This window comes from Salvelinus sp. IW2-2015, linkage group LG4p, assembly GCF_002910315.2.
Source record: "Salvelinus sp. IW2-2015 linkage group LG4p, ASM291031v2, whole genome shotgun sequence".
Lineage (NCBI taxonomy): Eukaryota > Metazoa > Chordata > Actinopteri > Salmoniformes > Salmonidae > Salvelinus > Salvelinus sp. IW2-2015.
In genome coordinates, this window is record NC_036841.1 from 26,608,199 (window position 1) to 26,622,047 (window position 13,849).

Below are 13,849 nucleotides of genomic sequence, written 5' to 3' on the forward strand. Positions count from 1 at the left end.
CAATCTCACGTCACATTGACAAAATAACAATGGAGATAGATTGAGCAAGGCACCACACTTTTCCAGACTCACCCTACTGACTCCTCTCCTCAGACGGGCGTGTCTGTGTGATTCACACAGCTTTGTTGACTGGATCTGCCCAACCAATCATATAGATCTCTATTACAGTAATGTTTCAATATAGAGAACGTGAATAGGGAGGAGAGGTACTGTAGAAAGAAAAGAGAGAGAAGTGAAAGTGTAAAGGATTTCTCAAATCAGTGATCAAAATAGGAATGTTTACTTCTAGTGACTGTATCAGTACTCTCATTCTCCCTTTGTCAACAGTATATTGAACAGGTTGGTTTCTGAACTGACAGACATAGAGAGGGAGGGAGATATATATATATATAGAGAGAGAGAGAGATAGAGAGAGATACCGAAACACCCCTGACACATAACAAAGGAGATGGGTTTCGGGGCGGAATGCGTTTTGTCCACTGAGCATTTTCCTTGAGCTCAAGTCAGACATCTGAGGTATGCAATATGTCCCTCCCTGACGATGCAGTATTGTGTAACCTGGTTAGACATATTTCTGCTCTCACTTTCTAAGCCATGTCTTTCTAGTTCACAGGTCAAGAGTGCCGTTTGTAAACTCCAACCACAGTGTGGTTATCTGAGTCGAGCGATGGATTTAATCTGCCTGCTAAAGGCATTGTTAAAATTCCACACCTGAAGCCTGTTGATAATAATATGACACCTATTGTGGTTAACTATTAACTTATGCTCCAGGATAGAACATGTCTACAAAGTGCTTTTACGGACTCAGTCATAATGTATATCAACTCCTCTGGCTAAAGTGTCGTTTCAGCTTTTTGTATAGGTGAGAAGTGGGGAGGAAGAGGGGAGGAAGGGAGGGAGGGGAGAGAGAGAGAGAGAGAGAGAGAGAGAGAGAGAGAGAGAGAGAGAGAGAGAGAGAGAGAGAGAGATGCTAGTTTTAGGACCTCATATGGAACTTATAGAGATTCCAACTGATGTATAGAACAATCTTAAAACAAATTACTTTGGTTTGGATAGAAGCATCGTGAAATCTCGAACACAATACATTAATTTGACTTGGTGAAAATCCCTTTTTTGGACCTAACTTGTTTACCATTTTTTCCCCATGTGGTTTCTTCCTTCACAGACTTCCTAAATATTTGGTCAAATTATTAATTTTGTGTATGATTTCCGAGAAAATCCGCTGGGCCAAAACTGGTTGAATCAATGTTGTTTCCATGTCATTTCAACCCCAAAAATCTGTGTTGACATTGTATCAATGTGGAAAACTGATTACATTTGCATAAAGTCATCAACGTAAGTGCATTTGTCCTTTTTTTCTACCCAAATTGTACCTAAATCCAACGTGTTGTTGAATTCTCGTTAGTTGACAACTCAACCAAATGTATATCCAAACTAGACGTTGAACTGACGTCTGTGCACAGTGGGAAGGGACCCTCAATTTACCCCTTTGGCTCAATTTATCCCTTTGGCACAATTTATCCCTTTGGCACAATTTACCCCTTTGGCACAATTTACCCCACTCTCCCCTACTAGTATGATCCATATGAGAGATTGTCACTCCCATTTATCCTAATCTGATTTACTAATCTATCCACTAGAGAGAAATCTAATTAATTCTAATCTGATTTACTAATCTATTCAATAGAGAGAAATCTAATTTATCCTAATCTGATTACTAATCTATTCACTAGAGAGAAATCTAATTCATTCTAATCTGATTTACTAATCTATTCAATAGAGAGAAATCTAATTTATCCTAATCTGATTACTAATCTATTCACTAGAGGGAAACCTAATTTGTCCTAATCTGATTTACTAATATATCCACTAAAGGGAAACCTCATTTATCCTACTCTAATCTGATTTACTAAACTATCCACTAGAGGGAAACCTAATTTATCCTGATCTGATTTACTAATCTATCCACTAGAGGGAAACCTAATTTATCCTGATCTGATTTACTAATCTATCCACTAGAGGGAAACCTAATTTGTCCTAATCTGATTTACTAATATATCCACTAGAGGGAAACCTCATTTATCCTACTCTAATCTGATTTACTAAACTATCTGAGCTCTACGGACAATTCCTTCAACCTCATGGCTTGGTTTTTGCTCTGACATGCACTGTGAACTGTGGGACCTTTATAGTCCAGGCTGTATCACATCCGGCCGTGATTGGGAGTCCCATAGGGTGGTCCCGTGTGGCTCAGTTGGTAGAGCATGGCGCTTGCAACGCCAGGGTTGTGGGTTCATTCCCCACGGGGGGACCAGGATGAATATGTATGAACTTTCCAATTTGTAAGTCGCTCTGGATAAGAGCATCTGCTAAATGACTAAAATGTAAATGTAATCCACTAGAGGGAAACCTAATTTATCCTGATCTGATTTACTAATCTATCCACTAGAGGGAAACCTAATTTATCCTGATCTGATTTACTAATCTATCCACTAGAGGGCATTTGGTATTTTATTAGGATCCCCAGTAGCTGTTGCAAAAGCAGCAGCTATTTAGGGAAACCTCATTCATCCTAATCTGATTCACTAATCTATCCACCAAAGGGAAACCTCATTCATCCTAATCTGATTCACTAATCTATCCACCAAAGGGAAACCTCTCCCCAACAAACACATCTGTTAAATAATCTCATTGTGCAAAACAGTTTTTTAAAGATTAAAGTCACAATTTCCATATGCTATTGACTAACCAAAAACCATTACTATTGGTTAAATTTAGGCCTGGATTCAATCAGGTCAAGCGTTAACCAGCATAGCTGATGTTTTGTCTTCATCATGGTGGTATCCACATTAATGTAGAAGTGTTTAGAAACATATACAATTCTTATTTACAGTAAAAGTGACTCCAGATTGACACAATACATTATTTACCATTCATTTCTATTGGGCACAAAATAATCTGAAACACAACAAACAGCAAATGCATCCAACAAGTTTGTARWGTCACAAGCTTGACGTAATCATTGCGTGCTAGGAATATGGGACCAAATACTAAACTTTGGGTCCCAATACTTTTGGTACCCTAAAATGGGGGGACTATGTACAAAAAGTGCTGTAATTTCTAAACGGTCCACCTGATATGGATGACAATACTCTCAAATGACAGTCTGCACTTGAACCTCATAGTCATTGTATCATTTCAAATCCAGAAAGGCTGGAGTACAGAGCCAAAACAACAAAAATGTGTCACTGTCCCAATACTTTTGAAGCTCACTGTAGTTTATTAGGATCCCCATTAGCTATTGAACATGCAGCAGCTGCTCTTCCTGGAGTCCACATAAAACGTACAAACACATGACTGAGTAAGGACCAGTTACGGACAAGAACAACATAAGATAATATTACATGACACTAAAAGATGAATAAAATAAAAAAAGAGTAATATAATGGCAAACCCCTGGTGATAATTAGTTAATTAAATATAATTAAGCCTAATTTACTGGTTACCTTCCACCTGCATCTATTGCTCCTGTAACAGGAAGCAGGTGGAYCATGTTATTAATGTCACACTCTTGGCAGCCTGTGTGGAAATGTGATACAAGGAGTGTTAACTAAAAATGTCCACAGTCACCTAATTGGTTATGTACAGTAGCTAGTCAAACAAAATGTTTGGTTAATTGTGTAAAGTTCAAGTGTCACCGCAGGTGACAAAAACTCAGTAGGTCTCTCGATCACTGTCTGTGTTGTACATGGTCTTGAAATATGACCTTAGGCTTACACCTTGTTTCATTAATTTGACAAATGTGTTACTACATTCAGTATATTGTATCTATTGCACAATGCACACATACAGTGAATTAGGAAAGTATTCAGACCCCTTCACTTTTCCCACATTTTGTTACGTTACAGCCTTATACTAAAATGTATTCAATTATTTTATTTCCTCATCAATCTACACACAATACACCATAATGACAAAGCAAAAACAGGTTTTTAGACATTTTTGAAAAAATAAATAAAAATGAAATACTAAAAATACCTTATTTACATAAGTATTCAGACCCTTTGCTATGACACTTGAAATTGAGCTCAGGCCCATCCAGTTTCAATTGATCCGCCTTGAGATGTTTCTACAACTTGATTGGACCACCTGTGGTAAATTCAATTGATTGGACATGATTTGGAAAGGCACACACCTGACTATTTAATAAAAAATAATWAATTGTTTACCTTTATTTAACTAGGCAAGTCAGTTAAGAACACATTCTTATTTACAATRATGGCCTACCCCGGCCAAACCTGGACGACGCTGAGCCAATTGTGCGCCACCCTATGGGACTCCCAATCACRGCCGGATGTGATACAGCCTGGACTATAAAGGTCCCACAGTTCACAGTGCATGTCAGAGCAAAAACCARGCCATGAGGTTGAAGGAATTGTCCGTAGAGCTCAGAGACATGATTGTGTCAAGGCACAAATCTGGGGAAGGGTACCAAAAAATGGCTGCAGCATTGAAGGTCCCCAAAAGCACAGTGGCCTCCATCATTATTAAATGGAAGAAGTTTGGAGCCAACAAGACTCTTCTTGGTGGTTCCAAACTGAGCAATCAGGGGAGAAGGGCCTTGGGCAGGGAGGTGACCAAGAACCCGATGGTCACTCTGACAGAGCTCCAGAGTTACTCTGTGGAGATGGGAGAACCTTCCAGAAGGACAACCATCTCTGCAGCACTCCAGCAATCAGGCCTTTATGGTAGAGTGGCCATTGCTCATCACCTGGCCAATAGCATCCAGTGAAGGATGAAGGATGGTGGTGGCAGTGTCATACTGTGGGGATGTTTTTCAGGGGCAGGGACTGCGAGACTAGTCAGGATCGAGGGAAAGATGAATGGTGCAAAGTACAGAGAGATCCTTGRTGAAAACCAGCTCCAGAGCGCTCAGGACCTAACTGGGGCGAATGTTCAGCTTCCAACAGGACAATAACCCTAAGCACACAGCCAAGACAACCCAGGAGTAGCTTCGATACAAGTCTCTGAATGTCCTTGAGTGGCCCAGCCAGAGCCCGGACTTGAACTCGATCGAACATCTCTGGAGAGACCTGAATGTAGGTGTGCAGAGACGCTCCCCATACAACCTGACAGATCTAGAGAGGTTCTGCAGAGAAGAATGGGAGAAACTCCCCAAATACAGGTGTGCCAAGCTTGTTGCGACATACCCAAGATGACTCAAGGCTGTAATCGCTGCCAAAGTTGCTGTCACGTCCTGACCATAGAGAGTCCTTATTTTCTATGGTGGAGTAGGTCAGGGCGTGACTGGGGGGTTAGTCTAGTTTATATTTTCTATGTGGGGTTTTGTTTTCTATGTTGGTGTTTGGTATGATTCCCAATTAGAGGCAGCTGGTTATCGTTGTCTCTAATTGGGGATCATATTTAAGTAGCATTTTTCCACCTGTGTTTTGTGGGATATTGCTTATGTGTAGTTGCATGTTAGCACTTCATTGTCGTCACGTTTAGTTTATTCTTTATTGTTTTTGCTGTGTGGTTCACTTACTTTAAATAAAAAGATGTGGAACCCAGATCACGCTGCACGTTGGTCCGAGTATGCTTCCAGCGAACGTGATAGGTGCTTTAACAAAGTACTGAGTAAAGGGTCTGAATACCTATGTAAATGTGATATTACATTTTTTTTATATATACATTTGCCCAAAATTTCTAAAAACCTGTTTTTTCTTTGTCATTATATGGTATTGTGTGTAGGTTGATTTGGGGGGGGGGGAACTATTTAATCCATTTTAGTATGAGCCTGTAAAGTAACAAAATGTGGAAAAAGTGAAGGGGTCTGAATACTTTCCGAATGCACCGAATGCACAGACATGTAGAGTAGGCCTTAATCACTTTTCTAGACCAAATATGGATTACTGATCTGTAGAGGATTCATTCAAAAGTATGGGGGCCCAGGCAATGATGACTAGTTTGACAATGACTGGAAGATCACTCATTCAAAGTAGAAAAAGTGGAGACGGAAAATAAATGAGGATGTGGCTGTGGTGCTGATGTAATGCACGCTTTGCCATAACGACATTTTTCTCTGCGCTACAGTATCAGACAGACTTCACAGTCAAATGTCTACTTGTACTTTCAGGCAAGAACGAGGGGGCAGTTTCCAGAAAGCTAGATTTCACCACTAGTAATGATATTTCAAACACACACACACATTCATTTGAATTGGCTCCTGACAGAGTACTCAAAATGTCCCCTTACTGTTCCTGTGGCTCCGTCTAGTGCAACTTTATACAAAACAGCGACATTATATTTCACTGTTGGGCGTGGGAAACGTATATATGTCAAAGGGGAAATGGCTTCTGTTAACCTACATATCCTACAAAAAAAAACTGAGCGTGATAAACCACGTGTGTGGCCTAAGCAGAAGTGGTGGGCATGTAAGTGTGCAATCCACACAATAAGTGAAGACGGTCTTCTTTTAGCTACTGTATGTGTATATCTTATTATATTAGTTTCATTTGAAATACACTGCTTCATTTAACTATGCAAACTAGTCAACCAAAGCGGTACTAGCTTAGAGCAGATTGCAGGTCCAGTGTGGTTTGTGTAGTGCTTTTTGGAAAACAGCGTGCACAACGGGTTTCACTCTCAATCAGAGGAATAAATATTGGCACGACATAGGCTATTTACTGTAGGTTAAAGTCTGTTTTACCAAATAAGGACTCAAAGCCATGAGGTTCGGCTCCAGTTGAGAGGAGATAATTATCCCAACGCGATTTCGGTGAGTGTTTAAAAAAAAAAGTTGCCTACTGTAATGCTTTTGGACTGGAGTTTTGCACCCAGTTCCTCACTGTGCGTGCCTTAGTTAACCAAATTTTATCTTTACAATCACCCGAGGTTTCTGCCATGCTGTTGTGAGATACTGTGCCATATAATCTTAAATCATCTAGACAAATTCAAATGTCATGATCCCTACAACAATGGAAACACATTTTAATCATGCACATTCTACAAACGGGGGAAAAAATCACACTGTTCAGACCTATACAGTCATTGGTTCAGACATCCTGTTAAATTTAAACCTGCGACACTCAAATTAGTAAAAAAWCGTATGTATATCAACAATGGATTTTAACTCATTATTAATTTAATATACAGTAAATGTTAATCTTAATAGGATGCAACCAAACAATGTATTTGATCATTTTCTTATGGYGTTGAATAAACAGTCGTAGCAGTCCATCACGCATTAAAGGATAATTCCACCCAAAAACRATATTTTGGTATTTGTTTCATTCGTCCATTGTTGACATAGTCCCAAAATATTTTGCTTGTCAGCACTCAAGTTTTCAAGGTATGTAGCTCTAAATCACCCTTGTATGATGCATTTTGCATCATAGTTTTTTTTTAGTTTTTTTTTAACCAGGCAAGTCAATTAAGAACACATTCTTATTTAAAATGGTGGCCTACCCCAGCCTAACCCGGATGACGCTGGGCCAATTGTGCGCCGCCCTATGGTACTCCTAATCACGGCCGGTTGTGATACAGCCTGGAATCAAGCCAGGGTCTGTAGTGACGCCTCTAGCACTGAGATGCAGTGTCTTAGACCGCTGTGCCACTCGGAAGCACCATATGATGCTGCATTTTACATCATATGATGCAAAATACATCATAAGGGTTGATTTCTGTGTTTTGAAAGTTACACAACCTTTTGGTTCTATGTCAACAATGGACTTATAAAACAAATACCAAAATATGGGTTTTGGGTGGAGTTTTCCTTTAACCTCTTGGTGGGCAACTATCTCCTTGTTTCCATGTCAACAGTGGACATACAGTTGAAGTCGGAAGTTTACATACACGTTAGCCAAATACATTTAAACTCAGTTTTTCACACTTCCAGACATTTAATCCTAGTAAAAATTCCCTGTTTTAGGTCAGTTAGGATCACCACTTTATTTTAAGAATGTGAAATGTCAGAATAATAGCATAGAGAATGATTTATTTCAATCAATCAAGTTTATTTTATATAGCCCTTCGTACATCAGCCAATATCTCGAAGTGCTGTACAAAAAACCCAGCCTAAAACCCCAAACAGCAAGCAATGCAGGTGTAGAAGCACGGTGGAAAAACTCCCTAGAAAGGCCAAAACCTAGGAAGAAACCTAGAGAGGAACCAGGCTATGAGGGGTGGCCAGTCCTCTTCTGGCTGTGCCGGGTGGAGATTATAACAGAACATGGCCAAGAGTTCAAAATGTTCATAAATGACAAGCATGGTCAAATAATAATCAGGAATAAATTTCAGTTGGCTTTTCATAGCCGATAATTAAGAGTTGAGAACAGCAGGTCTGGGACAGGTAGGCGTTCCATAACCGTAGGCAGAACAGTTGAAACTGGGACAGCAAACAAGGCCAGGTGGACTGGGGACAGCAAGGAGTCATCATGCCCGGTAGTCCTGACGTATGGTCCTAGGGCTCAGTTCCTCCGAGAGAGAGAAAGAAAGAGAGAAGGAGAGAATTAGAGAGAGCATACTTAAATTCACACAGGACACTGGATAAGACAGGAGACGTACTCCAGATATAACCAACTGGCCCTAGCCCCCCGACACAAACTACTGCAGCATAAATACTGGAGGCTGAGACAGGAGGGGTCAGGAGACACTGTGGCCCCATCCGAAGAAACCCCCGGACAGGGCCAAACAGGAAGGATATAAGGAAGGATATATATAATATATTCCTCCTGACAGAGCTGGATATATTTCAGCTTTTATCACATTCCCAGTGGCTCAGAAGTTACCATACACTCAATTAGTATTTGGTAGCATTGCCTTTAAATTGTTTAACTTCGGTCAAACGTTTGGGGTAGCCTTCCGCAAGCTTCCCACAATAACTTGGGTGAATTTTGGCCCATTCCTCCTGACAGAGCTGGTGTACCTGAGTAAGGTTTGTAGACCTCTTTGCTCGCACACGCTTTTTCAGTTCTTCCCACAAATTTTCTCTAGGATTGAGGCCAAGGCTTTGTGATGGCCACTCGAATATCTTGACTTTGTTGTCCTTAAACAATTTTGCCACAACTTTGGAAGTATGCTTGGGGTCATTGTCCATTTGGAAGACCCATTTGCGACCAAGCTTTAACTTCCTGACTGATGTCTTGAGATGTTGCTTCAATATATMCATATAATTCTCCTCATGATGCCATCTATTTTGTGAAGTGCACCAGTCCCTCCTGCAGCAAAGCACCCCCACAACATGATGCTGCCACCCCTGTGCTTCACGGAGGACATTTCTCCAAAAAGTACAATCTTTGTCCCCATGTGCAGTTGCAAACCGTAGTCTGGCTTTTTATGGCGGTTTTGGAGCCGTGGCTTCTTCCTTGCTGAGCGGCCATTCAGGTTATGTTGATATTGGACTCGTTTTACTGTGGATGTAGATACTTTTGTACCTGTTTCCTCCAGCRYCTTCACRAGGTCCTTTGCTGTTGTTCTGGGATTGATTTGCACTTTTCGCACCAAAGTACATTCATCTCTAGGAGACAGAATGTGTCTCCTTCCTGAGCGGTATGACGACTGTGTAGTCCCATGGTGTTTATACTTGCATACTATTGTTTGTATAGATGAATGTGGTACCTTCAGGCGTTTGGAAAATACTCCCAAGGATGAACCAGACTTGTGGAGGTCTACAATTGTTTTTCTTGGCTGATTTCTTTTGATTTTCCCATGATGTCAAGCAAAGAGGCACTGAGTTTGAAAGTAGGCCTTGAAATACATCCACAGGTACACCTCCAATTGACTCAAATKATGTCAATTAGCCTATCAGAAGCTTCTAAAGCCATGACATAATTTCTGGAATTTGCCAAGCTGTTTAAAGGCACAGTCAACTTAGTGTATGTAAACTTCTGACCCACTGGAATTGTGATACAGTGAATTATAAGTAAAATAATCTGTCTGTAAACAATTKTTGGAAAAATGACTTGTGTCAGGCGCAAAGTAGATGTCCTAACYGACTTGCCAAAACTATAGTTTGTTAACAAGACACATGTGGAGTGGTTGAAAAACGAGTTTTAATGACTCCAACCTAAGTGTATGTAATCTTCCGACTTCAACTGTAGTTGTAAAATGGTACTAAACATACACTGACATATTTATATGCATAGATAGGACAGTGGTAGGCTATAACCTAATGTGACATCCCACTGGGCAAAAACGGGTTGAATCAATGTTATTTCCACATCAATTCAACACGAAAATTCTATGTGATAACGTTAAATCAACATGGAAAACTGATTAGATATGAAAAAAAAGTTATCAACGTAAGATAATAATTTTTTTAATTCACTCAACTTTTAACCAAATTCGAATGACATGATGAAATGTTTTGTTGATTTCAAGTTGAATTCACGTTAGTTGACAACTCAACCAAATGTAAATCAAAACTAGACGTTGAACTGATGTCTGTGCCCTGCATCTGTGGGATGATAGTTATAGACAGTAGCTGTACAACACCCCTTGGTTTAGACAGGAGCAAAGAGGAGCTTCAAGCTAAGACATGGTTCCCAACAGGCCTACCAAATGAATGATAGAAGTATACAAAATTGCTTTTATTTGACATATAACAATTTTGATGAGCAATGGTACAGTGCTGATCATTGATTGGGAAATATTTAATGTACAAAACCACAAATAGCTTGATTACAATGAGTTGCTAGAGGCAAATAGAGAGACAAGTCTTACTGATAGTCTATATAAAAGTGGTTCACTGCACACAGTTTAGGATGAATGCCACACTGAATTCACCGCAAATCTAATAAAGTACCAATACCAGTAGAACATGTGATAAATGTCTTTGATAAGTCATACTGCAAAAGGGTCAACTATTGGCCTAACCCACTAAATTACAAGCTAATGTATCAGGCTATGGAAAGTAGTTTTTCTAACATTTTAAACACAACTCTGTTCCGATAACACAAAGGACAAAGAACAGCGGCTGGTGTTGCCGTTTTATAAATAGGCCGTCTTTACCTTCACATTAGTTTCCATCAACCCCTTAAACATGACAATCAAACACACACACACAGCACGTGGCCAGAGAGGAAGAGTCGAAGCGAGACGGTTTACTCATCCCAAAATCTGTCAACAAAAATAAGACCACAAAGTAAGGAATGGAGGTCCATGAGAGACTGTAAAATTTGGTCAACAAAACATTTAATTGCTAATTTGCTATGTGAGGCTTATTTGATCKAAAATACGTTTCGTAATGGTTAGTTTGTTACAAATGCACTGATATAGGTGGACTGACATGGCATTTTATCAACTTTGAAAGAAATTACTTTATATCTGAGTTTTGCCTGTTGTTCACACACGTATCTCTGCCTCTCATTGGATAGAATGGTCCCACCTGATCTTGCTGCCTCATGCCAGCCTTTCATCTTTGAGGACATCTTGACAATATAATAGTCCATCTTTGACTTGGCCCAAACGAGGGAAGATCTCAATTCCAAACTCCTAACATCCTCTCTCCTTTTCAAAATTCATTGGATGAGAAAACCAGATGTCTCGCCCCTCTGACCTTCTCCTCCAATGGGTTTTGAAGAGAGAGGACAGAGGACACATGGAGTGTGCGTTTGAGATCATCCCGGAATCTCAGATAAGATGCCTTTCCAAGAATGCTAATTCCTTTCCCCTTTTATAGGGTTACAGAGGAATTGAGTACTGCCACTTAGTAATGGACCTCTAAAAAGCTCCTACCTGGTACACTAAGATGAAATCAGTTACAGTCGCCTACTAGGTAGTAACACTATGCCAAGTCTATGAGATGGCAGTAGTGATCCAAATGATTAGTTGGTTCATTATTCTCCAATGCACTTGAGCTTTACTACAGGATATCCCCTCAAGTTAACATAACATGTAGCCTACAGTCAAATYTCCGCGAGGCTTAAAGGGATAGTTCAGGATTTTGGCAATGAGGCTCTTTCTCTTTTACTGCAAACAGAGAGGGAAATGAGTCAGATGAACTCATGGATACCATTTTATGTCTCTGCGTTCAGTTTGAAATAAGTTGCTAATTAACAGCTAGCATGCGGTTCCAGTAGACTGCCAAAATCCCGAGCTATCCCTATAAATCTCTTTACTCTTGCACAGTGACCATCCTGATTGATGCCTTTGGTATTGGTTAAAAATCATTGAGTCATAAGTGAAATTACATTCATGTGTATGTATTTCCCTCTCTGTTTGCAGTAAAATGGTACTGTGTGAAAGCAAAGTGTGCTATATACAGTGGATTGTCTATGTCCCCACGTTCATGGTGGGTCTTCCCCTCAACCTGGCCGCTCTGTGGCTCCTCCTCTTCAGGATGCGTCGATGGACTGAGTCCACGGTGTACCTCAGCAGTCTGATCATCAACGACAGCCTTCTCATCTTCTCTCTGCCCTTCAAGATGTACGCCTATGAACACACCTGGGGTCTGAGCATGGGCTTCTGCACCTTCCTGGAGAGCCTGGTGTTCGTCAACATCTATGGGAGCATCATACTGAGCGTATGCATCTCGGGCGACCGCTATGTTTATTTGCGGTTTCCAATCAATGGCAAGCGTCTGCACTCGCCACGGAAGGCTGCCCTGGTATGCCTGGCCGTGTGGGTGATGGTATTTGCTTTCACCACACCCGTCTATGAGCTCCACAACAAAAACAACAACGACACCAGAATGCACAAAGGCAACGAGACCAAGTGTTTCCAGAACTTCTCCAGCGAAACCTGGAAGAAGAAATGGATCATCATCGCCATAGAGACAGTGTTCACAATCAGCACGGTTGCCATGGTGTTCTTCTCGGTGCGCGTGATGCAGATCCTGAGTGACATGCGGCGACTGAACCCGCTGGACGATAAGCTGAGGAACAACAAGTCTGTGAAAATCGTCCTGAGCAATCTGGTGGCCTTCCTGCTGTGCTTCATCCCCTACCACGTGGCCGCAGTCGTCTACTTCCTGGCCAAGAACCGCACGGAGGACCCGAATGTCATCAACCCCCTCAGAGACTTCGTCCACATCAGCATGTGTCTGGGCAGCGTCAACTGTCTGACGGACGGGGTCTGCTACTACTTCATCCTGAAGGAGAACCTGCTGACTGCCAGCCAGGAGAGGAGGAGGATGTCCACTAGAGGAAACACAGTGGTGAGGCTCAGGGAAATCAACCAGCATGCAATGGACAACATCAAGGTCAAGGAACCTGGAGAGACAGGCTCAGACACCCAGGTCAATGGAGATCAATTGGACTTGCTAGATAGATGTGGCTTATCCCCTCTTGGCGCCTGCAGAGTGGAGAGCAGGGTGGAGACGCTTCCCCTGTAGATGGATGGCTATCACCTCTATCTGGGAAATGGAAAACGCAGATCCCCACAGCAGACAGAGGAAACAAGTTGCTCGAATATTGAATGAATGGCCAACACTTGGAATAAATGTTTTTAAATCAATCATCCAGCCTTCCATTGTATTCTCACTCATCACACGTGGCCTTTGGTCCTAGTCTTACCTCTTACCTTTAGGAGGCTGAGATTCAAAGAGGTTCCACAGTATATCTCAGAGGGCATATCTAACACTAACTGATCTGATCAACAAAAGGCCTGGGATTTACAACCCTGAGTCTTGTCATTTAATCATACTGAATAGAAGCTTCTACATAATTATACACTRTTCAGATATGGACTGTTCAGATGTGATCCACCCACTCTCAATCTAGCCAGTAAAGATGTGTACATCCAGACCATTTCAAATATAAAACGGTATTTAAATGTTTTAGACAGTTGCTCTTGATCAACACGTTCGTTTATAACTTTTCACTATGAATAACTCACTTTTCGTTAAAAA

The 13,849-nt window shown here is 41.0% G+C and overlaps 1 protein-coding gene across 1 annotated transcript; it reads left to right on the plus strand.

The window, feature by feature from the left end:
• The first annotated feature begins 6,433 nt into the window (after nt 1-6,433).
• Nucleotides 6,434-13,455, plus strand: LOC111960769 (lysophosphatidic acid receptor 6). Its single transcript, XM_023982973.1, has 2 exons — nt 6,434-6,778; nt 12,226-13,455. Exon 2 carries the CDS (start codon nt 12,230-12,232, stop codon nt 13,331-13,333), a length of 1,104 nt encoding a protein of 367 aa, XP_023838741.1. The 5' UTR covers nt 6,434-6,778; nt 12,226-12,229; the 3' UTR covers nt 13,334-13,455.
• Nucleotides 13,456-13,849: the final 394 nt, after the last annotated feature.

Bases quoted from the DNA above. Each gene is read 5' to 3' on its own strand.
- LOC111960769 (XM_023982973.1), top strand. From the start codon at position 12,230: ATGGTACTGTGTGAAAGCAAAGTGTGCTATATACAGTGGATTGTCTAT.